The sequence below is a fragment of the Leptosomus discolor genome, chromosome 6 (genome assembly GCF_034619465.1).
Source record: "Leptosomus discolor isolate bLepDis1 chromosome 6, bLepDis1.hap2, whole genome shotgun sequence".
Classification (NCBI taxonomy): domain Eukaryota; kingdom Metazoa; phylum Chordata; class Aves; order Leptosomiformes; family Leptosomidae; genus Leptosomus; species Leptosomus discolor.
The window spans coordinates 48978931-49005939 of record NC_141396.1 but is presented as its reverse complement, the minus strand read 5'-3'; the positions used below and the strand labels follow the sequence as shown (position 1 = coordinate 49005939).

General features: G+C 45.4%; 2 protein-coding genes across 3 annotated transcripts in view; both read right to left on the bottom strand.

Annotated features, from left to right (window-relative positions):
- GAD2 (glutamate decarboxylase 2) overlaps nucleotides 1-15385 on the bottom strand; it is a 38861-nt gene extending 23476 nt beyond the window's left edge. The window contains exons 1-7 of the mRNA XM_086467377.1: nucleotides 15310-15385; nucleotides 14987-15046; nucleotides 14680-14829; nucleotides 13328-13561; nucleotides 8268-8358; nucleotides 7327-7439; nucleotides 3292-3407 (exon numbers count right to left, since the gene is read on the bottom strand). Of these exons, the coding sequence (XP_086323503.1) occupies nucleotides 3292-3407; nucleotides 7327-7439; nucleotides 8268-8358; nucleotides 13328-13561; nucleotides 14680-14829; nucleotides 14987-15046; nucleotides 15310-15385 (840 nt within the window). The remainder of the gene's footprint in view (nucleotides 1-3291; nucleotides 3408-7326; nucleotides 7440-8267; nucleotides 8359-13327; nucleotides 13562-14679; nucleotides 14830-14986; nucleotides 15047-15309) is intronic.
- A 3064-nt stretch (nucleotides 15386-18449) lies between these two features.
- The window catches only part of MYO3A (myosin IIIA), a 109684-nt gene continuing 101124 nt past the window's right edge, over nucleotides 18450-27009 (bottom strand). For both annotated transcript variants that reach the window (XM_086466637.1, XM_086466638.1), the window contains 4 exons: nucleotides 24802-24911; nucleotides 22245-22285; nucleotides 20393-20533; nucleotides 18450-18564 (listed from right to left, as the gene is read on the bottom strand). In XM_086466637.1, the coding sequence (XP_086322763.1) occupies nucleotides 18450-18564; nucleotides 20393-20533; nucleotides 22245-22285; nucleotides 24802-24911 (407 nt within the window). The remainder of the gene's footprint in view (nucleotides 18565-20392; nucleotides 20534-22244; nucleotides 22286-24801; nucleotides 24912-27009) is intronic.

Below are 27009 nucleotides of genomic sequence, written 5' to 3'. Positions count from 1 at the left end.
AGGAGCACCATCTTGCTGCGTTAGAGAACAGAGGAGATGAAGAAATCTCTATGTCTTTCCAATAATGCCCAGATTTTTTTCATTCTCTGAACTTGGATTGAGTCCGTAGAGCCTCTAATTAAACATCAAGCCCATCGAAAAGCTGCTATTTTTATACTACCGATAAAAAGGCCAAAGGCTGCTTTGTTCTTTACAGGTAAACTTTTCCCCTGTGCACCCCTTTCCTCCTCAGGCTAAGAAGATTTTGTCTTTTTTGCCGCTAGGCATGATGCCTACTTAAGAGAATTGCTAATTGACCAGGTCAAAATCACAACAGGAAATGGGTTAAAATTCAACAGGACTTGCCTTATAGATGAATGGATCAACTAAAATACTCTGAGAAGGCATCTCTCCCTTTCAGCCGCTTTCTCCACATCGAAAAAGGGATGTGCTCAGCTGAACAGTCACAGCAGCCTAAAGCTGATGCACTGGGACACAGGCGGAGGCCTTCATCTTAGATTTTTCACCATGTTTGAAATGATAGACTAAAACAGATTTTTACAACTGGCATCCATCACTTTTACCCCTCTGAGTCAAGGTCTCCTGCATCATGGGCAGTCCAGAACAGCTGCCCTGAAGGACATCACTCTGCTCCTGCAGCAGTGCAGATAAAAGAACCACTGATGATGCACTGGTGAATGCAGAGGATTGAATTAATTCCTGAGCACAAGTGCACCTCAGTGAAATTATACCTGGGCCAAGACTGACCCAGGCAGTTATAATGTACTTCACTGTCATTGATGAAACAGAAATAAACAGAAGCAGAGTGAAAGATAAGTCATGGTCCTACTGAACAGCTCAGGGAAGATCAGCTTACTAGGAACACACACAGTTGGAATAGTCACATAACCTATTTTAGGCACCTAATGTAGGTTGCGTATGTCAGGAGGTTGATGTCTCTCTGTGGTTAATGCACAGAAGTAGGTGAACCCCTCCCAAAGGTGATTTAGAACATCTAAATTAAGGAATATTTAGGTTCCTAGTTTGGATGCTCCGAGTTTCTCTCCAGAGGTACCTCTCTTCACTGGTTGTGCAGAGAGTGAAGAAATTAGGAACATGATGCACTCCTGAATTAGGAAGGGAATTACTTAGGAGCTGTGAATTACACGTCCCTTTCTTCACCACGGGCAGCTGAACTTATCACAGCATCAGACTGAGGCCAGATTCTGATTACAGTAATACTGGCAGCATAACTTCCTTCATTTATAGCAATGGAAGCTCTAAACTGGTAGAAATTAAACCAGAGTCTGGTCTGTGATGCTGAAATTCTTGTCTGAGAGTTGATGACACTGGGATCTTTGTTTCTGACTGAAAATTTCAAGACAAAAGTCTTCAAATTTCTAAACACATAAACCAACTTTAAGCTGTTTACTATCATACACATGTGGAAATGATAGTATCTCTCTTACAGTCTGCTTGTTCCATGGCCACCATCTCACAAGAGCATCCAACTGTGGCAAAGAGAAACCAGAATCAGGATGGGGAGTCTAAAAGTAAGTAGAAGATCAGCATGATGTGATAAATGAGACAAATGACATTCTCATATCTTAGTGTCTGTTCAGGTTCTGCATGACATTTCCTATCTAAAAAGGGATTGTACTTCCAGGCCTCTGCAATTCCTGTAACAGCCTCTGCTGTGCTAAGGGTTAAACCCAGATCCCATATCCTTTGGGCAATTAAGGGTTAAAGGGTCCTGTCTTTACTTAGTATGGTTTCTTAACTTCCCTAGAAGGTGTGCCATTACATACTTTATAAAAACTTGATTGAGGAAGTGACAAACTGCAATTTCAAGATACTTTTAAAATGTAACAGATTTCAACTGCTGTTCTATGGATCCTCTAGTATATTTGATTTTGGAATGTTTAATTTGCTTCTTCCCTGGCATGAAAACACAATTATTAATGGTCATTTCAGAATTTGGAGACTGAGAGCACAATTTGGTTCATTGTTTAACATTCCATCACCATGAATACAATCAAATTCTCTAATGATTAATAGGATTTGCTATTTCAACTAATCATGCTGAACCTTATTTGCAAGACTTATTAGGTCTGTAACTTCCATGTGAATAATGCATCTCTAGCTGTACAGCCAACTTTGGTGAGCTGATACTCATTTGTAGAATATCCTTTTCTTCAACTGCTTTGAGGACAATTACTCTGCAACACAGAGCCCGCAGTTTATCGCATCTCATCCTACTGCCATGAAAGGCATCCTCAGAGGGATTTCCTCTTAGACATTTCTCATAAACGTTTAGGATGCTTTGCTCTTCACACTTGCACAGAATGGAAACACATTCTCTGGTAAGTCAAAAAAGGCAGGCAAGAGGATGTTGTTACCTAACATGGACAGCATCCTGCTGAGCCTCAGCCATGAAAGAGTCCTTTCTAACTGAGCCCACACAGCTGGAGAGACATTTAGAAGGAGACCATGATGCCCCAAGACAGTTCGCAGCCTCTCCTGAGTATAACCCTTCCTCTTCCCCTTCCTCCTGCACATTTTCCACTATAAGCTGCATGGAGTTTTAAGTGGTCATAAAGCCAAAATAACGCCCCAATACAGACAGAAATGTGACTTCTGTATGGTTGTTCAAAGAGCAGAAAACTCAGTGTTCCTCCCATGAGGACTGCTCCGATTTCTCCTGTGCCCATCTCACCTTACCTCTTGCACTGCCAGATCCCGTCGGTGCCTGTGACAAATCTCCATGTGCCGAAGCTTTTGCTCACAGGCACAAACCCACAGCAAAGCCCAGCTCCCCACTGTATACCACAGCTGCTCTGCTGTACACATGCACAGCATTTCCACACTCCTGTCTTCATGTATGTAATCAGTCTCTCACTAAATAACGGCGGGAGTGGTTTCAGCAATAAACATTTTGATTCAAAAGCGATTTTCTGTTTCCCCAGAGTGACCTGAACAAAAGACATTCCCGGCAGAAAGTGCTGAAGCCCGACGATGAGCTCATCATTTGATGTGGCCCTTACCATTCACATCGACATTTATACAGACTGAAGTGAGAGCAAATAAAAGGCAGTGGTTTGTAGAGCCTGCTCTCCCCGGGTTTCAGTCGCAGATAACCACACAGCTCATCCCTCTATCCATCAAAAAAGCCAGCCCCTTCCCATTGTTTTATTCCCAGTGAAGGAATAACAGAAATTAAGACAGTTGGCTACAAATTCCCGTTCAGCTATTTTCTTCATTATAAATTCATACAAGCAGATGTAACCAATAGGAAAAAACAGAAACACATACATGTTCTGATGTGAAGGCAACCAGTCTGGGAATAGCTGCCATTCCTTTTTCTTTAACTTCTGGGAACATCTTGAAACGTGCAATCAACATAGCATACATGTTAGATATGGCACCACCTGGAGTCCACAGTAATATACTGTTACTTTTTCTATGCATTGTAATATCATTGCAGAACAAATTACAAGTCTTGCTACAGTTTTTCTAACTCTAATGTTAATGCTTCTGCCTCATGGCAGAAACATGGATTCTTCTTCCTGATGCTCCTCACAACTGGGTTGTGTAATAACAGGATCTAGTACATCCAAATAACTATGCGAAAAACACCACTGCAAAAAATTATTGGGACTCCCTTTCATGCTCATTTTTGCTATCATTTCTCCTTTAGCCCCTAGTCTTGTCTTTCCACATGCTATCAACACATAATCCTGACTCTGTTGCACCTCCCAAGCAGACGTCACCATAAAGCAACTTCCTAAGGGATTTCCAAGCGCAGCCTAATCTGTGCTCTCCCCTCCCAAATCAGGGTGGCATTTCATGCCCTGGCGCTAAACCCCCACAGTGAGTCTGAACAGACACTACCTTCTGGGTAACTGGAGGCGGGGGGAGCGGGGGAGAAAGGAAAAGGGGTCATTCTAACATGTATTTTTAGTTGTCCTCTGAGGGAAGCAAGGGGAAAAGGTTAGATGTCCCTAACACTAGCCTTAAAATCACTGGCATACACTGGCTTAAAATACCCATTTCAAGATGGGTATTTTACCCACTTCAAGATGGGTTATCAAATGACAGCTCTGCAGTATTCTGTTCCCGTATTTCAACCGTCAATGCATAAATTAAAAACAAGCATTTCTATTTTCCTTTTTTGGTATTTTTACAAACTGAGCCTCCATGTCTGCAGTGGAACAATGTTTGGTCATATATTAATGCTGCATGAGCACTATGGGAATATAATGCAGAACCTAAGGCAGAGCCTGAGTACTTTTATATAAGTGTGCACACAAACACAAAGACACACACATGCACACACACACAGAGGCATGTATATATAAAATCCATCAGTTTTATCCTGTATATATTATATATATATATATATATATATATACAGATTGATTATATATTGATGTTTTTGCACATACATTTGTATAAAGCAAAGAGGTATATCGATCATGCTTTTAGGCTTTTAAATGAACAGGTCAGAGTGCAGCTGAGCTAGAGTTCAACTAACCCAACTTTCATTCATCTAAAAATGGAGTGAAGAGCACAAGACAAGCACTTCCAGAAGATGGTTCAGCTCACCCTAAGGTAGCTGTTCATGGTAGGTGGGATGACTTGACCTGTGGACACATCCAACCCACTCCCTTGAATATATGGGAACTGCTGTAACTAGCCCAGGGTAGACACCCAACACTTGGACAGCCAAAGTGAGATAAGATAAAATCCACCTTTAAGAAGATCAAGGTAGCTCTGCTGAAAGCAGTGACATCACACCACGTTACACCAGCAGGGTGCTATGTACTGCCAAATTTAACATTTTGACTTTTTTAAGATTTATATTTATCCAACTGGATAGCCCACACAGACTATGCCCTTCATTTCTAATCAGTGTCCAGGCTCTGCTCTTGCAGTGAGGCTGCCCCTGCTCTGGGCCCTCCATGACTCAACGGCCCTCCTGTGAATTGAAGGGAAAGTGCCACAAAGGGATGGCATCACTGGCATGGGGGTCAGTACAGATCAGGCTTTCTCTTCCCCTTTCAACTACCTTGAGAGGAGTGAACGTATTTCTACACCTCTTTTCATAAACGACAAAAGAAACTGAGAGATTAAAAGGAAATGCTTGGGTACCCGCCCCTAAAAAATGCAAATGTCATGTAATGGCTGCTGCTGCTGATTTAGGTGACAACTAAGGTGTCCAAGTTGAAAAAATTTGGCCTATCTAATCCAAAGTCATTGGCTCAGTGTCAGTAGAACTAAGACTGAAAATTAAGTTTCTTCAATACCAAACTTTCCTATTAGTATTTATTACCTAGACATTTAACCTTAAGCTTATCAATAAGCCTTCATTCTGCCTTTCATTTTGCAGCTGTGTTTATACTCACAGTTAATTGCAGGCAACAAAACACACCTACAGAATTTGGAGAACCTAATCAGGCCTTTATGCTTTGCATGTATTGATACTGTATATTTCATTCCAGAGAATGCAGAAAGGGAGAATCTTTTCTTTGCATCAGTAAGGTCTTCAGCTGAAGCCATGACAGTCTGAAATGAGAAGACAGCCTAGAGATGATTTTGATTATTGCCTAAAAAAGCAGAACCTGCACACTGGGTATTGCTGCCTTAAGAGAGGGAATTAGAAAGATGCACTTTGCACCAACCAGGAATTGCAGAGAAAGAAAGGATGGGAGGGGCAGTACCATGAAGAGGCAGCACAGGTACATGCCTGCTAGAGAGCCCGTCCCCATGCAGGTTCAGCCAGATGAAGTGACCCCCCCACATCTGACACACTAGCAACACCCTGGCCCCCCAGGTCAGGTAGGGACCTCTCACAGACCTGGGAGGGATGGCAGTTCGTCCTGAGGCATACATCTTTCCTGACTCACACCATCCCAAGCACAGTTTGGCAGACCTGGGCAGATCTGATGCTGATCCTTTCATCTCTACCTGCCGCCTGTGCCCAGCCTCTGCCTACTAGCTCTGGCTGAGCAGCATTGCTATTGCTCTTCTCTCCCCTCTTAGGTCCCTTACCAGCCCGGCTGGGCTACTGTGGCTCCAGGCTGCAAGGTGAGGAACTGAAGACCAGCTGTACTAATTCAGGCCTGGGCCTGGACAGTAACCAACCACTGTCCAGTTTCCAAAAACTTTGGCTTAGGACCCTGGCTCATAATACATGGTTAGATGCTGCCCTGTGTGGTGGAGGCTGTGGTCAGAACCTTCAAGTACTACAGTAAAAGCTCCTAGTGCTTTTTAAATAAGGACCCAACAAGAAGTAATGTAAATTTTTCTCATCTTTTCCTCCACCTCTGCAGAAAGGCCCAGGACAAAACTCCTGCACCACTTCCCATGTGTGCATTCAGATGTGAGAAGTTGAAGATGAGCCTTGCCTGATCTTCTGAACAGCACCTTCACGCCCCCAGAGAGCTGAACATCCTAAGCTGTTATCAGCAAGGCCTTTCCTTTGCTCAATAGTCCAAACTCTCTTTCCCTCCCACTTAAGTCAATGAACTTTCTTTCCAGAAAGGCTCCTTCTCCACCAGCTATCAGTCTGTTCTCTTTTGACAAGCCAAGATGCTACATCCAATGTCAATTCTTTCAACTTTTTGCAATTTGGTGAGATAGATAGGCCAAAATTTTTAGCAATGAAATTCCAGAGTAAGATAGGAGCTGACAAAGAGTATAAGTGGAATGATTAAAAAAAAAAAAGTTTTAACAATGTAATGTTTGTCACAGTCAATGATTTCTCTACAGTTAATCGCACTCATTTTTTGCCTTATTGACTTGCCCTGAAGGAACCAGGTTTCTGAGCCTTTAAGCATTCAGATTAAATAGCCACCCAAATACCCCCACTGAGCTCAACAGGCCAGCTCACACATGGAAAGCTAACCGCATACTGTAATGTTGGCAGGATCTCACCAACTCCACTAAAATTACTTAAAGGGATGCTACATCTTTCCCTCTTTGCTCCAACTTCCCCTGAGGTGATGGAGAGCATTATTGTGTTTCTTTCCTCCATTATTAATACAATAGTCTTTCTATTTCATGTAATCCATAAAAAGTGGGGGCGAAGTGTAGCTGCAAGGCAAATGTCTCTTCTGATTATGTTTCCCATGTGCCATTACAGCTGCTCATAATGCAGCGCAATTTGCTCAAACAGACCCTCATAATCACACCCCTGAAATTCATAAACATGCAATACTTTATCTCAAAGAGGCCACTGGTGGTTATTAGCAAGTGTCCTCTCCAACATGCATATTTAGTTATGCTTACTCTTTAACTACAGGGGATGTCATACAGCATATAAAGAAAGCTTGAAATGTCATGTACCAGGTGAAAATATCCCATCGCCACAGCCCCCTGGCCAGCCAACCATCTCTCTCATTTTCCTTAGTGTGACATATTCCAAAAGTACAAACACTGGAGCAATTTCATAGGTGAACCTGAAATGTAGTAATGTCCATATTTAATGCTTTAATCTACAACACTAACACATCTTTTTCCAATATTACATTACATTATAGCCACAATATACTCTGTCTTGCACTGGGTAGAGTTCTGTTTTACAATACTTTTCATAATCTTCCTTCTGATTTGATGTCAAATATCTAGAAGGAGAAATGCTGAGAGCGCTTGAGACTCTCTTTCCACCCGTTTCATGAAAACAAATCTTGCCCACCTCTTCCAGGCACAAAGCTTTGCCCTATATTCAAGAGCTGCTGGGCAGAGCCAGACTTTCCCCTTGCAAAAACCTGTCTGCACGTCTAGAAGCATACATGTCAGCAGTCCTATTCATCATGACAAGACAGTGCATGAAGCTAAGTGAGTGAATAAAAATGCTTCCCAGTCCCAAAGAGAAAAAATCCCCACACCTTAAATTCTGCACCTTTTTCTTACAGAAAGCAATGGCTCTAACTGCTGTGAGTATGGCCTGTACATAACCCCTCTACATCAATGCAACTGTTCACTTATCATACCTTTAATTTTACATATTTATGCATGCAAATTTTTTTCTATATATTTTGGGGGGGGGGTAGAAAAATCAACATCATATTAATATGATGAAATTTTATAGAAGACAGCCTACAAGACAATGTCGAAAGTCTTAATGTAAATAGCTGTAGCAACGATTTAAAAAGCAGAAAATTGCTCTTTCCGGCAACCTTAATATAAAAGTATTCTTTCTTTCATTCACCTACAGCAGCTAAAATTCCAGAATAAAACTGTAAAATTATATTAAATATTATTGTGGAAAAAAATCTGCTACTTACATATTAGTATTTGCTGCTGATGTCAGCCAGTCTGCTGCCAATCCAACCATGTCCAATCCAGTTGAAAGTTGATTAAAATATCTAGGGTGCCCTGCATAAGATGGAAAATGTTACCAAGAGACTGATGACTCCGAATGAAACTATTCAGTGCTGAATGGTGTATTTACCTCTGATTTCTATAGAGAAGGAAGTGCTTTCAAGGTATGAAACAAAGCAAACAGCAATAAATACATTTCTTGGAAAAGGCAGGACTTCTTTCTCCTTCCAAACTCAGTAAAATCAGTGTAATTACACTGAATTACAATGAATTCCAATATTCCCTATTATCCTCTCAATGTGCCTTGAAAATTAGCACATCGCTGCCTCACAAAAATAGCTGTTTGCTCCTGTTAGTGTGTCACATGTTGTCACTGGATGTGGTTTTGCCTGGCTAGGTTTGAAAGGCACGCACGAGACACCATCTGAAGAGCTTGCCAGTACATATAACATCAGTGATGAATGGCTAATGATTATAATAGACAGGGCGAAATGAGAAAATGGAACATTTTGGTGACTGCTTAGCACATGACTCAATGGCTGATGATTGTACGAAGATGGCTGGGAAGGTGGCGGTCCTTGTCATTTCTTCCCTGTCAGAGTACAATTACAAATAACCTGGCTGCTTGCAATTGCAATTTTAAACAAATCCCATGAAAACCGGCACTGCTGCCCCAGCAGAATGATGCACAAGAATGAACTCAGTGAGCTGATAGTCAGTCTACCTGGTTAATCTAATTGGCTCCTGATTTTCTTCTAAAATCCTGCTAGAGGTTTTTCTTAAAACCCAGAAACCATTAAAACTCCATTTTGACTAGTTGTTCCCTGCAAGCCCCTGTTAGGTGGCATAATTAGCAGTACAAATTACAGATGGTTCACAATTACTTAAATGCCATCTGACTCGAAGGCAGCCTCTGCTTGGAAAACACCTGTCCTAACCCACAGACAACGTACTGTTATTGCCATCACAGAAAACAAAAGATAGAGCAAGATGACTGAGGAAATGCGGACCCAGCACCGAGAGAAAACTTATCTTCAGTCTCTGGTGGCCTCTTATCAGGCGCAGACACATGGCTGGCAGAACAGCACGGGGAATTGCTCCCCAGCTCCCACCCTGCAGCACACAAAGGCAGAGCAATCGGGCTGTGCGGGCAGATCAGAGCAGGGGATAAGGGCCGGAGGGGGGTCACACACGCACAACCCAGCTCCCTGCGCCCTTAACCTGAGACAATCCCCATGCTGCTGCCATCCAGCTAGACTGTGTTTTACACTGAGCCCTCCCCAGGAGATAGGAACTGCCACTTTCCCCTGGTCCACGCTGCCCAGGACAGGTGGCCAAAGCCCCTCCAGCACCAAGGTATGCTGCTGAGACCCAGCACCATGAACAAGATCCGGCCCCTGCGTTGCAGGTTCTCGAGTGGGGCAGGTGGGCCTGGGGCACACGTGCACTCTGCACCGCTGTCAAAGCCACTGTGATCCCACGCCATGGGCTCTGCCTGCGTAGGATGCATCTCCCCTGACAATGGGATTTTGAGAGATATTTTGGTATTTATAGCTCAGGTTCAATCTCACAGCCAGGCTCCAAGCGGGTTCCCAAATTCCCCCAGAAAGCAACAGAAAATTAGGAGCTGAAAGCCTTTAGTGAATCTGCACCACAGGAAGGTTCAAAGAGGCCAGAAAAACTCCTGCTTTGGAAATAAATACACACTGAAAAGCTGGGGAATAGCAGAATTCATATTTGCAGCTGCAGTGTCTCGGTGGCTCTTTGTCAGCCCCATACCCAGCCCCAAGCAACAGCCCTGTTGTCACTGCCTGTTTCTTCAAGGAAGCCTCGCAGCACACCTCCTGCTTTGGGAACCGCCGTAGGAACACGACTGGCTGCACGCAGGGGTTGGGGCAGTCATACCCTGTGAGCAAGGTGAGGGGAGCAGCACCATGCTCCTACAGAGAAATTAGTACAGGGAGAGCAAGAGCTGCTGCTGCTGGCACGGCTGCTGGCAGAGCCCCCAGCATCTACACCTGTAACATGGCCCCTTCCATTCTGTGCCCTTCCCTTCTGCAGCGCGGCTTTAACATGCAACAGCAGAGAACGTAATGCCCCAATGTGACCCAGCCTCAGCTGCAAGGGTTTGTCCATCCATGTGACACCCCAACATGTGAGCGAGTTCTCTTCCCTCACCCAGATGGCCACAGAATATCGTGGCTTTCCTCAAAATACAGGCCTCACTGGCCAGGTAAGGAGAGTTTGTGAGAGATGCTCGAAAATCACTATCCAGGTGCTGTCTGCCTTGTACATAACCCCTCTACATCAATGCAACTGTTCACTTAGCATGCCTTTAATTTTACATATTTATGCATGCAAAATTTTGTCCTGGTTGTCACTGAACAAAGAGGTGACTGGAAAAGAGACTGACAGGGTGCAGGGAGCAGGGCAGATGTGAAAATAGATTACTGCTTACTGGTTGGTTCAGCAAAACACAACGTATTTACACATATCCCAAAGCAAATCGGGAGATGATGGGCAAGAACCAGGGCCGAGGCACTGGGACAGCCAGGGCTGGGCTTTCCCTGCCGAGGACATGCCTTTGCCCTGAGTGCTCCTCTCAGCCGTGCTCCTGCCTGCACTTGGTTTCAGGCATGGACATCCCTAACATGGACGTGCAGCCCCTGCAGCCTCCACAGGGAACTGAGGAGAAGGGCCGGGCAAAGCTGGACAGCACAGATAAAGGCACGGCCAGCGGCACTGCCTTTGGCCTTGCTCGCAGCCCCACCGCGCACACGGCCTGGCATCAGGGCCTGCCAGGGAGCAAGGCTGGACCAGCACCAGGTCCTCGCGCACCTCCTGGGGTTTCCAAGCCATTTTTAAACGCTTGCATTTCAATTCCCCCGGCAAGCACTGCACAGGAACCAAATTTCGCATCCATCTTTCCCTGCATTTGCAGACGTTGCCTTTTATATTCTCTCAGACAAAATTCTCACTGAGGGTGGATACCAGTAGCTGGTAAGGGGGCAGAAAGCCATGTGTGGCTCCCCCAGGCACCCCAACGGGCTGTGGCACACAGCCAACACCTGGGAGCACCCCCACACCCACCCCTTGGCCGAAAAATCAGCCATCCAGCTCTTTGAATCCCAATCGCGGATCACTGCTGGGACTTGGGGATCCAGCTGTGAGGCTAATCTAAGCAATACAATTTATTTTCCAATCAGCCTCCCGGGTCCCTGCAGCCAAACGCAGCCCAGCCGCCCCCCCCTCCCAGCCCAGGAGGGGCTGTGTCCGAAGGGCTCCTGCAGTGGGAGAGGAGGCAGACCCCCGCCCCCAGAAACCTCACTGCATTGTCCTTACTCTGAGGGCAATTCAAGCGTTTTACTCTGAAGCACATGCTGAAGGGCTCTGGGTATAAACCCCACGTGTTTCATGAGCCCCCCCAGGCTGGGGCAGCCACCCCAGGATGCCAAGGAGCAGTGGCAGCCAAACAAGGCAGCTCTGCACCTCCCAGCCAAACCCTGCCACGCTGCCGCATCTCACACAACCTCCCCAGCACCAGTCCTCGGACCCTGAAAGCATTACTTTCATTAACACAAATGAAAAAAATGCCAAGAAGGGAAAGCCTCGCATATTTACAGGGAGGAAGAGAAATGGTAACACTGTTTTAAAGGATCTTTTTTAGATGCACAGAATGAAATATGTCGATTATGTGAAACAGGCTATAACAAAAAAAGATTAACAAAAATTGCTCAAGAAACCCTATTCTTTGATTTCCCAGATTCACAGATCCTCTATTTCACAGCATTCTGTGAAAATACGTTTCCTGTGCCCTACCCAGACACATCACACGGATCACTGGACTGATCGACTTTGTTCCTGCGGACATCATTTATCTAACTATTTATTCCAGTATTTTACAAACGTTTTGACAGCACCTGAGTTGTGCATCAAATACATTCAGCTGCACATTTCCACCTCTAAACGAGAAGGATTACACAGATCCACCTCAATCTTTACTAGGATCAGTCTGTTCTGTTCCCAAAAGGTGACGAAACCTGGTTTTTGTTTTCCCCTCAACCTCTATTCACAAATCAGCCTTTTGTCTCTTTCAGTTCGCTACACATTTATTTTTAAGCAATTTCTGAGTAATTCAAATTCCCACGAAGAGCTCCCCACACTCCACATTATTTCTCAATCACAGCCGTAACTGAAGCTACGCTTTTTGTTCCCTCTGCCGCAGCTTGTTTAAGGTGGCCCCGGCTGCGGAGCCGGGGGCTTTCCCATGCCTGGGGGGGCCCCACGCTGCCTCCCCACCATGAAGCCCACAGCGGGGCACGACTAACAGGGGGTGGGTCCGAGACAGGCAGGAGTCAACCCATCGCTGCCCTCCCCAGTGAAAAACAACAAAAAACTATTAAAACAATTTGTGCTTTTTTTTTTTTTTTTTAATTACTTGAGACTGAAGTTGAAAAATACCTCAACACTCCTGTGCACAGTTCTGCCAAATTCTCCTATTTTTATGTCCTGCAGGTAAGGGGAAACACACGGCAAATGGCTGCTCAGGGCTCCCGTTTATAGGATGTTTATTGCGATTTTGGCTGTTAAACGGGCTGGTCCCTGCTGCACCCCCGCCCCGCGTCCCCGCTGCCCCCGAGCTCCGCGCCCGACGCACCCTCAGTCTGCTGGGGGAGCAAGGGGCAATCCCCGGGCCGCGGCACGGAAAAGGGAGGAAAAGGCAAGGAGGAAAGTCGCAGAGGTGGTACGAAAAGGCTGCTCAGTGGCACACTCGGCGACTCCGACGCCCAACATCATTAATTCTAAATCGGAACGGGTGCGCGATGCTGCACTGACAGGTATGGAGCGGCGGTGCTGGAGTATTTTATCATTCAGGAAAACGGTTTCTGTCTCTGCTAGAAATTGCTTGGAACTGACAAAATGCAGCTGCTGCTTCAATCTTTAACGTTTCAAGATAAAATTAAGTGATGCCTTTAATCAATGGATGAGCCCATATAGGGTAGAAAATGAGCACGGCTATTACCTGTTTTAATTGCGTACTTCAGAGTTGTTCTGCAGTTCAATAAAATTTCTTCCAAGGTCTGTGGCTGGTCTGCCAGTTCCCAGTTATATTCCTGGAGCAGCTCATTTGGGTAATGGAAATCAATAACTTTTGTTGATCTATCAAAACTTTTCACCACATACTGAAGTAAAATGTCCACAACGTCTTGTAGGAAAGACATAGTTGTTATTTCTCCATTGCATGCCGGCAGAAGATCTAGGAATGGAGAAATGAAAAGTTAATTTCGTTTTACGACCGTATACACGGGTTTGGACAAAGGCTTCTCCCGTTTATGTTCAGGAAATCTTTTCACTGTGTTCAATACAAACAGACTTTGTTTCCATTTAATAAGCAAATTGGTAAGACTGTATTTTAAGGAATGTTCTGAGAGATCACAGGTTTTAATATCCTAACTAAAATAGCAAATTTTACCCACAGTGTATTTCAGACGAATTTTTAAGACAATGAGAGAGAGTGGGGAAACAAGAAAAAAGGCAAAATGAACCTCGGGAAAAATAAAGATTTGGAAGCAAACGCTACAAGCAGCACTCTAAAAATTGCCATTTGCCTTGCAATAAAATACCTTCGTTGTGACTCTCCAGTGCAAGTAACTTGTTGATGATTTACCGCCTTCTTCCGCGGCGATGCTGCCCAGTCCCTCAGCGCCCACACGGACATCTTTTGTTTAACTGCGCTGGCTCGGGCAGAGCCGAGCTGTAGCGGAACCCCCTAATCTGGGGTAACCCGGGAGCGCCCAGCCAGGCAGCAGCAGCAGAGGCGCCCGCAGCAGCTCCGGCCGGCGGGGCCGGGAGGGCAGAGCTTGTCCCGCTCCGCCGCGCAACCGGGAGAGCTCCCGGCCCGCGCGCTTTGGCCGGCAGCGGGGATCTGTTCGGCAGCGCAGACGCTACCTCCAAGGTCAGAAAAGATGAAGTGCAAAAATACCTCGAATTAAAATAAATCGGCCAGAGAGCGCTCGTTCTCCCTCCTCCCCTCAAACCTTAATTACCGCGCAGGGGCTTCAACGAGAAGGTCGCTGCTGCTGTCAGCGCTCCTCAGAACGAGCGCCCTGCAGGCTCCTCCACGCAGGGCTTTCATTGCTTTTGTTTTCGGGATTTATTTTTTTGCTTTGGGTTTTCTTAGAAACGCCCGGGTCCCGCGGGGGCGGGGAGGCGCAGGAGCGGACCGGGGCCGGGGCCGCTGAGCTCCGCGGAGCCGCCGCCGCGCACCGTCGGGCCCCCCGGCCTCCTCGCACCGCAGCCGGAGGCCATTTCCCGACCGAACCGCTGGTTTTCTGCCGGTTTTAGAGATGCAGCGTGGCCCGGGAGCGCCTTTACCTGTTGAGTGCAGAAAGGCGTAATTGACCTCCGCTTTCTGGCAGCCGCAGGGTTTTTTGTCGCAGGTACAGGCCGTCCGTGGCTCCGCTGCCCCCGAGGCTGCCCTGGCGCCGGTTTCCACGGGCTTCTCGGCATCTCCGTAGAGCAGGGCTTGACAGCGACACGGACACACGGCCTCAGCACCGCGGCATCGGCCCCCCTCGCCCCCCCCCCCCCCCCCCCCCCCCTCGCCCCGGGGCAGGGCCCGCCGCCGCCCGCCAGCGCTCCGCGGGCGCGCAGCCTCGCCTCCGCCGCGGGCTGCCCTTACCGCAGAGTTTGTTTCCGATCCCTCCCGTGAACTTCTGGGCGACCTGACACCAGGCTCTGGCTGCAAGAGAAAATGGAGCGAAGGGTCCGTGGGGACGCGGGGCGCGGGCCGGGGGCTCCTCGTCCGACACCCGACGCTGCTCCCCAGGAACCCCCAGCCCAGCCCAGCCGAGCCGCGCCGCGGTCGAGCCGCCGTCGGTCCCCGCCGCTCCGTCCCGCCGGTCGAGCTGCCACAAAGCGGGCTCCGGCGACCGGGCAGCGCTGCCGCGGCGGCTCCGCGGCTCCGTCGGGCCGGTCCCGCCAGGCTGCTCGGCGCCCCCCTACCTGTGCCGGGGCTCTCGGCGGCCGCGGAGCCCTCCTCGGCCCCGAAGGGCCAGAAGCCGGAGCCGGGGCTTGCCATGGCGGAGGCGAACCGGCGGGGCGGGCGAGGAGCGGCGAGCTGCAGCCCAGGCGGCCTGAGCGAGTGTGCGTGAGTGTGAGTGTGCGGGTGTGTAAGTGCGTGCGTCTGCGCCAGGCGGCGGCAGGCGAAGGGGCGGGGGCGCCCCGGGCACGCGTGGGTGGGAGCGTCTCCCGTGGGCGCCCCCGGGCCGGGCTCCGCCGAGCCGCCGCGAACTCTCCCCGCGGGCGCCGCTGCCCCCTGCCTGGGACGGGGCGGGCGGTGCCGGGGGGGGGGGGGGGGGGGCTGAGGGAGGTGCCCCGCCGCGCCGGGTCCCCCGCACCCTGCTCGGGGGGGCGGGGGTGGGGGACGGTCGGGGCAGACCCGAGACCTAGGGGCAGCCTGCGTTAGGGCTGCGGCTGCCTCGGGGGGTGAAGGCGAGCGAGGTGCCTTGAGCCGCCCCCATCCCACCGACGGCCCCGCGGCACGACGGCCCTGCGGCCGCAGCGCGGCCGAGCCCCGCGACGCCGCCGAGAGCTGAGCGGAGGGGCAGGGTGACTTTCCGGGTCTTGGCGCAGGCGGTCCAGCCCGGAGCTCCGAGGAGAGGGCTGGGACCCCGGTCCCTGGGGCTACGGGGTGAGCTGCAAAGCGGCCGAGAAATCCACGCCCCCCCGCCTCCGCACCGGGCCATCCCTGCGGCTGCGAGCCGGGGACTCCCGGGCGGCACCGCCGAGACCGGGACAGCCCCTGTCGCAGGTGGCGAGCAGCGGGGGGAGTCCAGGGGCGGGGAAGGCACAGCCCTCCCGAGCCCCCCGGCCCGGCCCGCAAAGACTGGCGGCGGCCCCGTCGAGCCGAGCCGGCGCGGCAAAGGCGCTGGTGGAGGGGCCCGTGTGGGGCGGGGGCGGCGGCAAGTCCCGCGCCCCCCTCCCGCTCTCGGGCCGGGCAGAGGGCCCCGGCCGCTCCTATGGCGGGAGGAGTCCTGCGCGACGCCGCGGCTGCATGGGGCGGCTCCTGGCTCCTGCGCTCGCCTGTCACGGCATCTCTCCTGGCATCCTCGGGCCGCCCCCGGGGTCTCCCCGCAACCCTCTTCCCCCGGGGATGGGAAGCCCCGCGGAGCCGTCCTCCACGCCCCAGCGTCGCCGGAGGAAGAGGGGGAAACCAACCGCTCCCTTTCCCTCCCCGACGTCGTTTCTGAAGACCACTAAACCTGCCCCTTCCAGCCGGCCCGTTCTCCGCGGGAGCAGGGAGCCTTGGCTGCCTCTCCGCCCGCACGGGAGCGATTTCAAGCCCTAACCCCAGGAGCGGGGCAGGCGAGACCGTGCCCGGCCAGGGTTCGGCCCTGCCGAGAGCACTGGTCACGCAGGTCCCCACTGCTCCTCGCAGCCGGGCCCTGGCGGGTGCAGCAGTGTCCGGCCGAGGGCATCTCCCTCCGCTTTCTGCATGCACCCGCATGGCTACGAGGACTGTCCTCCCGTGACATCTCACGGAGATGTCCTGGCGTTCTAACACTGCCCTGGTGGGAAAGTAAAAGAAAACCAACCCAGGCACATCTTCGTGTGACATAACAGGTCTGTTCCAGTTTCCACATCACATTGGCTTTAAGGAAATGTAGACGGTAACTCCGGCGTTCCACGGCGAGAGGCTGCTGTGAGCTCTTTGCCTGCCTTGCTCGCTCACGCAGCAGTCCAGGGTGGTTCGCCAGCTCTGGGTGCAATTCAGACACAGCCAACCGTATCGCTGCCTTGTGCATTTTTATTTGGTTTACCATTTTAATAATACATGAGAAAGCAACTTTAAAACAAATTTCAAAATTTAAACAATATATCACAAATTTTACATTGCAGCACATTTTAGTTCGGTGCACAGCCTTATAACTAGTTATGGATCCGGAAGCAATGGTTGCCTGTCTCTGGGGAAAGGGCCAAGTGTGTGTGGGAAAACAAACAAAAACCCAACCCCTGTGGCTCACTGCTGCCACCAATTGTAGTATTTAGGAGAGCTAGGCAAGGGAGCAGGATCAGGCCTTTATACTAGCATCATGAAATTTGCCTTCTCTTGCTTTGCAGCTGGGAACATGCAATTATTAATCCTGAAAGTAAGTGCAGCAATTATCTGTGCGGTTTCTGTGAAATAAGGTCTTTTGAATAAGGAATTGGGGGAAAATCTGAACATGGCGGCTATTGCTTTTATTTCCACTTAATTTCCAGCGGAACTGATTAAGAATGATCGTTACGCTCAGGCAGCAATCAACCAGAGAGTTTATTTCTATTCCTTTCTTGGCACCCCAGAGATTAAGATTCCTAAAAATCTAATGCAAAGGAGAACAAAGCAAACACGATTTAAAAGTTCATCACTTAGTCACAATGCTCAGAGGCAGAGGAGAGGGCTGGATATCCTTTCCATAAATGGACATCTCCAACATAAAGATTATACACACAATATTGACCTTTAAAACTGGCTACTGGCTTTACAGTAAAGTCAATAATGAAATAAACAGCCATAGTATGCTATGCAATTAATCACTTATGTTTGTTTTCATTAGAGGGACACTTGCAACAAACAGTTCCTCCCAAAATTTAGGCATCGTAAACCTAAATCAAGCAGAAATCCCCCTATGGTGCTCTTGTAATTTTTTTTTCCTGTAAAACAATTTATTAGAAAAATAACTAGGGTTTTCTGAAGGTGCATATGGGAATTTGAGAGCTTAACTAGGGACCTATAAACTAAATGATCTATTTTAATTGGATGGGACTGATGAAACACAAAAAAAGAAAGAAATATGCATTTAGGAAAGTAAACTAGATTTAAGCTGCTTAATGTCTAATAATTTTAAGATGTAGCAGTGGTATCCAAAAGGAAGCTGATTTTTATATTAGGGTTTTTTAAAGCATATAACATGCGACTGACAGTGTCCCTTTGCAACGGTGTGGGGCTGTAAACCACAGTAATTCATATTCACATGAACACACACGTTGTAAACTTGAAACATTGGAGATTTTTTTTTTAAAAAAAAGGAAGCACGTGGTATAAAATGATAAAAAAGATTATGCTAATAAAAGCCAAATGGCAGCAGGAACAGCAGCAGCAGCTAGAACTGCTGGATAAGGCGCCGGCGCTGAGAGGTCTTCCGCAGCAGTCGTCTGTAGTCATAGGGATTATCTTCGGTTTTACTCTCTTCCAGGGGGCTTTCTGCAACCCTCGACCTAGGGATTAAGCGCAGAAGTGTTTTAGAAATTAAAGTCAAAACATTTACCTTGGCAAACACTCCTAATCGACCGCTTAACATCCACCCTTGGGGGAAAAAATAAAGGGAGCAAGAAAAAAATCAACTGAGTTTGCTAGGCCTCTTCCTGTGCTGCATAAAGCAGGCACCTTGGAACAAACACATCATATACTAAAAGTGGATAAGCGCAGAAGAACAACATGTTCTTCTGCAAAGGGGACATAATAAAAGGACACAAAAATATTGACAACGTGGGGGGTGCTTTGCAGTAGTGTTTGCCTGATGGTTACTGAACCAGATTTTCAGTTGGCAGAAATTTGTTTGCTCTGTTTTTAACCTGCCTGTGGAGCTCACTGTAAGTGTCCATCTCTTGTTTTTTCAGATAGCAAGATGCATTTTGGAAGCCACCTCTGACAGGCTAGAATGGTGACCGGGCACCAGGTGTTACTATGGAGCAAGATTAAATATAAAAAAGTATATTACCCTGAAATAATTACAAAAATTTGTTGTGTTCTACACTAAAGGTGTACCCCACCACTGGTCCTACACCAGTGTCGAAGGTAAACTGCCAAATAAATAATACCCAATACTTCACTTCTGCAGACTGAAATGACTGCATAGTCTTTAGATCCAGGTGACCCCATTCGAGAGATGCTGAAGTGCAGAAATGTTTATTAATTGCATTCATCTGCCCTCAGAGATAACAGTGTAAATGTAAATGTTCCACGGATTTTTTTTTTTTTCACTACAGCTAATGAGGATGCAATCAGAGCAGCACGTAATAAAAGGTAAGAAATTCCTTTTAGTAAGCTCAGTGGCAAAATTCTCATTCATCTAAACCAGACCTCTGGGTGACAGATTTGGCATAATTAACCACCCTAGAAATGCAACATTTTCCAAGAGATGTAAACTACGCGGTAATCCCTTGATAATATTATTTTTAATTCCATACCTTCACAACATCTTCCTAAAATTAATTTAGATCCTACTTGAAAAAATACCAAAATAAAATACATTAAGGGGCACAAAACGTTCTCCAAACATTTTCTCTATTACTATGGATATATTTTCAAACTCAGCCATCATCCCAGGCTTAGTGTTCCCCTTAAGCCTTTGACCTAGATATTTCCCAAGTTTTTCTTACCTATATGAAGACACAAGAAGATACAAACATATCCAGATACATAAACATGTGTTTGCATGTGCATTGTGTGTGGGTGCACCGTCAGGAGAGTATGAATTTCCTCAGCCCAGCAGAGGCCACCCTCTATGAAGTCTGCATGGCAAGACAGGAGGCCGAGTAAACCCTCCCTTTAGGGTTTTTCTCCTGGCTGTCCACCTTGATGGGGTCCACCACAAGCTACAAACACATCTGCTGCTACAGGACAGCCGGGAAAGGAGGCAGTCAAATGGGTTTCTTACCTGCAGAAAGCAGGCAGAAAGTTCGGCACACATCCACCCTATTTAAAACCCACCTGATCAGAAAGAGAATTTTAGGTTCTGCTTTAGTTTAATTTAATTTGAGATCAGAGATTTACAGCAGGATGTCTGTCCATCTCATCTGGTGCTTGGGAAGCCAAGAACTAGCAGGCAAGCTGAACGCCAATCATACTAGCATTTGTCCCTGCTGCGTAACGATGGGAAATTTTCAGCTGTACATCTTACAAGTCAATACAGCAAGATTCCATGAATAAAAAAATAATTTATGTCTAATTTGAAAGTGTATCTTTCTTTTTATGAATCTTTTGAACATCTCAACAAGGTTATACAACTTTTATTTTTTCCTATTATTATTTTGTATGAATTACCGCTCAGTAGCTCTTAAAATGGAAGTCCTGCGCTCAGCTGGGTGTCTCTTCTTTCTTGTGGTAGAACTGCTGTCCTTTGAGGTGGAATCAGTAGATGAAATTTCTTGGTAGTAGATATCTAAATCTAGCACTTTGCTCAGACTGTCAATAAATAAGTACACTAAGTTAACAGTTTCACGTTTCAATATTATATTCAACATTCAAAAATAAGGCAAACAAATATAATTGTTAGTTGTGTTTATGTGTTGAGGATCTAAGGAAAAATATATATAAGCACAAGAAATCAGTCTCTGAAATGTGACTGCTGTATGATGCAGACATTGAGAATTTTGAAATGCTAAATACTTTCATCTGTACATGAAGCAGAGATATATGACTAAAATTGTTTGGGTTTGCCCTTATACTCAATGGAGAGTATGGTATAATCTATCTTACCTATTTTAGATATCTCTTTGAGGAAGAGATGAATAATTTTCCTAAAAATGACTATTTTTTTCTCTGAATACAAGAAGAGAATCTAAAGCAACTAGTTCAGATATCAGTGTCCATAATGCCAATGTCTCTTATTTTGTTAGATGAATGCTCTCTAGGGTATCATATGTACAGAAAAAACCAATCCCAACATCCAGGCTAGAATGGCTAGGGAAAAAATAATATCCTAAAAACAACCTGAAAAAAGATTCGCATATCGGTAGCAATCAGAAACAACTCATTGATTTCAGTTGCTATGTTCTACTAATACAGAGTCAGCACATGAAAGAAGATGCAGTAATGGAACTGGTTAACTAGATTTAAGATGAGTGAAACCTAAGTGAGGCCAAATGAGAGGAAACACTAGATCTGGGTTGTTTTGGGGTATTTTTTTGCTAAACAGGAGACAACAACAGGTGTGACATTTTTTCAGGATCCAAATGACATCAGGAAATGATCTGTAACAGCCCAGACATGGGGGACATGGACACTTAAGTAGATCCTTTAAGCAGCGGCATAATTAAGTGCAATTTAAACTGTGGTTGAATAAAGCTAGATGCTGTGAGCACATATGATGTGCATGTAAAGTCATGTAACTTCCTTTAAGACACGTATTTTAGATATGGAGTTTGTATTCTGCAACCTCAGCTGAGGATAGTGCTAAGAGCCCATTCATCTTGCATCTCTGACTAGGCTGCCATAGCATGTGTGCTATGGTACCATAGCAAAGTCACCGGGGAGCAGCAAAAAAGCTTAAGTATAGAAACACAAATAAAATAAAGCTATGATGTACATCAGGAGCTGTGAACCAGGTCTACAGCACACGTAAGGATCTAAGACACAGAAGGGCAGAATATATCTATTGCTTGCTTTATTTCTGCAGAGAGCCATCAAAATAGGTTAGTTACACTGTGAAGAAAAAACTTCTGGTTGAAATTTCAAGGTCTGTTCTTCCTCACCTGTTATTAATAATTACGGTTTTATATTTTTCATGATCTATTTACAAACAGTCATATTTTTTAGGACAGAATTTTAACAGTCTTTGTATTTTCGCTGACAAAAAAACCCGGTTGCTCATTTGCTTTGACTGGAATTTTAAGTGCCTTCAATTATTTTCTGTGTCAGAACTATCCTTGATGTGGACCTTATCTTAACTTATTATTATGCTTGTGTTGCCATGGTAAAGGGCCATGCTGTAGTAAAACTGAACAACTGAATTCTAGAATGGATTTTTGTCATTTTAACTTTGTATATGATGTCCTTCCTGTGAATCACCAAATTACCATGCTTTTTTTAATGCTTTATTCTCCTGTTTGAAGTACAGCTAAGATCTACTTCTACAGTACCAAACTGACAATAGTGAGATAATGAAAACTATTACCTTTCTTTTCTTGGTTTCCTTTTTTCATCTTGTATTGATTTCTAAGAAAATACAAAGTAATTAAAAAATACTAAAATGAAAGCTTATGCAAAGATACAGTTCATCAATATGTTAGGTAGGAGCATTGTATATTTTTCGTTAAAAGAAAATACAGAGAATCTAATTTGCTGAGCAAGTGGCCCAGAAAAATCTCTTTTCAGAATCTTTGAGACTGAGAATGGGATTAGCATTGTTACTCCCAAATTTCAGTTGCCGTACTGTGAGAAAAAGCTTAAGTAATTGCGATCAGAGCACAGAAGGAGATCTAAAACTCAAATATGTATAGTCGTTTTAATAAAGTTGACAACAGTACCTCATTAAGGCAAATTTACAGTGATGCCATGAGAATTTCTATGAATACAGGCAACGCAGTGGGATCCAGCATAACCCTATTCTCATTAATGGCAATGCAGTCTTGTCGCAGGTTTTAGTAGAATAAAATGGACAAAGGCCCCATTTAAAAAGCAGTATACTAGGTGGCAAAATCACATTTAGGTGATCTAGAAACATAGAGGAGAGGAGATTCATGGGAAACGTGAATATTTCTTATCTCTAACAGATTTCTGTCCCTACAGCCAAAACAATGCTATGCTGCAGCATCTAACGCATCACACTTCCAAAGTAGTAATTTTAAGTGCAGACAGTTTTAATTTTGGTCTCAATGGTGTTTCTTGCAAACGAGTGAAATCTTATTAGAATTACTGATTGTAAAGTCACTGAGAATCAGAAATCCTGATGGAATTTAGTATGCAGGCAAATGGACAAGACATATAATTTCAAAATGATAGGCTGATTTAAAGAAATACAATCCAAAAAAACCTTTTAATGCCCTGTATGCAATGGCCTATTGTCAGGCTTCATTTGTATCTGTGTACCCCTTTAGCTCATTTGGTATGCAAGGAGATGAGTGAGAATGGAAGGTGTCTAATTAATATCTGTAACACAACGTGAGAGAAATACCCGTTTTTGCAGAAAACAGAGAAAATGTTTCAAAAAAGGCGCTCATATTAGGTGCCTTCCCTTTCAGATGATCTGGGCTTGATAATCATCTGTGAATACCCGCAGGTCACAGAGATTTTTAGTAAGGTAGAAAATCCATGATAGCTGGGAAAGCTGACTACCCTCAAGTATCAAGTTAAAGCTCAATGACTTACCCAAGGTCTAAGAATTTAAGAACTAGTAGGTCTCCTTCCTAAGCTTCAGGGTATAGATATTTATGCTGAACCTTTCCCTTACCAGTGAACTTAATGTCAGGAAGACAGGTTTCTCTTCTTCACACCTTCTTGAAAAATACAACTAATTGAAGGTAATATTGATTAATACTTTGAAAAACTGCTGCCAAAAATCAATTTTAAAATTCCCTGGCATTACTGCAGTTTTTGTTTGCACTGCTGTGGTGGCCATTTTCTGATATGGAGCTGGCCAGGTAACAAATTAGCTTTCAGAAAATACTATGTTCCCAGCTGTATAGTCTCAGCTTACTAAATATGCATTTACTACTCTTCTCCTCAGAAATCCCCTAAGACAGAATTTGGTGTCATGCCTTTCATTTCAGTCCTTTATCTCACCAATCTTGCTTTCACAAAACAAACCTTATTCTTACATGCCAATTTATTTTTAAGAACAAAATTTCTTTTCAGAATATCACTGTTTGAAAGCTGTGTTATTTCAAAGCCCCCCCCGTAAAACATAGCCCTATTTGTCTTTTTTGGTATGCCAGACACAACTTTCCCTAAAGGCCCTGGTGACACCTTCTGTTGAGAGGAGAAGCAATTGCCACGGTTAGTTTATTAGCTGGGCTCTCACCGGCTGTTAAAATAGGTCACTAAGATACAGGCACCTCGAGCAAATGAGTTTAATTGCTTTTTTTGTTGGAAGTGCTTTCTGATCTGCTTTTATATTTCCCCTCTTTCTGTTTACTTTCCTGCCCTTTTTTCTATATTTAAGGGCATTGAAGTCAAGAGTGGAAAGCAGCCCTTGGTAGCTGAACTTGGACCTAAGGCTATATATAGAGACACTCAAATCCATTAGTCTCCTGAGCTGTCAGTATTTGCCAATTCCTTCATAATCACAATCTGACACATTTGTGAAGGAAGTTACAGTGTGGATACTAATACAGCCTATTTTAATATTTGCTCTCTCCGCAAGATCAAGCACTAATTTAAACACTCAAAATAGCTCTCCAAACGAACCTGTTCCTCTCCCACGACTTACAAAGAAACTATGCAGACCGGGCACTTAATTTGGGTATTGAAAGTGCAAATGCTGCTTATGCACATAATGAATGTATGTATGTTTATGTACAAAAGTAAGAATTGGTCTGACCTAGGTCCCAATCAGGGTAACTCTGAACCTCAATTTCAAGTCTAGTTTGAAATGCGAGGTTTGTGGCCTGCCTCCTTTCAGCAGACCACAGCTTTTATGCTGCATCAGAAATTAATATAGAGAATCGGGCAATTAGAAAGTTTACGTGGGAATTATCTGGCATTTTTAGCCCACAAAAGCTTGCTAAACTCACATGTATTAGAGTGTAGTAGGTGGAGTCTTCTGGATTATTTAATGTCTTGGGCTTCCGTGGTCTCCTTGGAGGTCTCTGCATTGGGCGAGAGTCTTCTACTTTGGCCGCAACTGTGAAAAAGCAGAAGACAGAAATGCTTATTTCTTCATTGTATGGGAGGCTTTTATAAAAACAGGAGTGAATTTCACTAAAGAGAGAAAAAAAATCCACATAGCTACTTTTACTGCTTGTCATAACTCAAGAAGGCAACAGTTTTGAGCATTTCCATCACCAGACTGGAAAGCAGAATTGGTTTATCTGTTTGAGTCCTGACTACCCGTATGGACACATGCCATGTAATGAATGTCAAGCTCAAACAGCCCAGCAGTCTGCCTGGCACAGGCTTCTCCTTCTGAAAAGGGCTGACACTCCACATTCAAAAAAGGACTCTGAAGGGTAACCGACACTGGAAGGCTACCATCTCGTAACGTGGACCTGGGCAGTGGGGATGATGTTTTTTCAGACTCAAGTCAATGATTAAGATGCCAAATGAGGGAACTAGCATTAGACGTCTGATTTGGAAGTTAGTCCTCTACATTATCATGGTGTAGACTTTCCCCAAGGTCTCCTGCTGAGGCTGTTCTGTTTCAAGACAAATCACCAAATCATGTATCACTGGGCAACACAGCATGACCATGTCCATCACATCCAGTGTAATCCAGTTTAGCATATTCACCTTCTGGTCTATTTCTACAAAAACTTCCTGCAAACATGCAAAAAATGTTTTCACTGTGAAACAATGAAACTAAAATCAAGATTTTAACACAAAATGGAACTGCTGTCCTCTGGCAGTCTCCAAACTCACGAGTTAGACACAGACTTGTGGGTTACACTGGCTGGCACACGGAGAACTAGAAAAACGTCTTGGACATTTGCTTGTTAGAAATCTATATGCAATTCCGACAGTGCCAAGATATAGGGCTGCCAAGGGTTCATAGGCTGTTTGTCACAGAGCCAACACAGAACGCAGGGCTCCTAATGCCTCATTCTTGGAGACCACAGAAGTGACTCTGGGGGGCTGAGGGACCACAAATGTACTGCATGGTGAGCATGACCACCTTACATTTGGGTTCAGCTATAGGAAAAGCTAATAGGGGGCTACAGCAATTCCTTCATGATGAGGGAGAAGGGGGTTACACAGCAGCAGAACACCTACAATAGAGATGGGTCACAGGGACACATGCAGGGTCTAGGCATGGTGAGCCATGTGTCCAGGTACATTGCATTATGCAGGGAGGTTTTACATTGTCCTTGTCCCATCGCAGAAGTATTCAGAGGACAGTCCATGAGTAAAAAATATCTCCTTACTCAAAAATGAATAGTGTGAGGGTGTAATGCAGATCTAGCTCCCAATGAATTACTGAAGTGTGTTCTGCTGATCTACTCGTCTTTCACATGAAGCAACTTTAACTCCATAACCCAGATGTGCTAACTATATGTGACTGAGTCTTAGAAGGAAGAATGTATTTTGTTCTCTAATGACCACCAGTAATCCTTTTACATGACAAAAATAAAACCTCGTCCATGTACATTAGACATCTTTTTAATTAAAGAGGTAAAACAATAATTTTAAATGAGAAACTATCAGTAATACATCAGTGTTGACTCCTGCAAAATTAGCTGTGCAAGTTTTTCGTTATGCGTGATAAATAAAGGCTTGTAAAGGTCACGGATATATAGAAGAGCCAGAACGAATAATGTTAATTTAAACTGTAGTTGGATAATGATTGCATTTATTGTTTTAGTTTCTTATCTGACATGCAGACTGCTTCTCATCTAAGGAATGAACAAGTATCTTTTAACATTTTACACTTAAGAAAACAATGGTATTTTTCTAAGCCAGCATATAGATAATTCATGTTAAACAATGAAATTTAGATGCAATAAATTCATTTCAGTAACCTGTATTAAATATAAATTACAGTCTTTGATTTGAATAGGTATAGCAGGCCTGACTGTGCTCTTATGTGGGCTGTTGTTACCCTGCTCCATTTCAAATGGGCCACCTGGAGTTATCTGAGTTTCCATTTGTGAGAGAGTAGAGGCATATCTTCCCCATTTCATTTTTAAACACAACAGGAGCCTAAACTAGAAACAATAACTTAAAAAAAACCCTTAAAATTCAGTGTAGTTGAATAGAAACACCTAATCCCTCATCTGTAGGACATT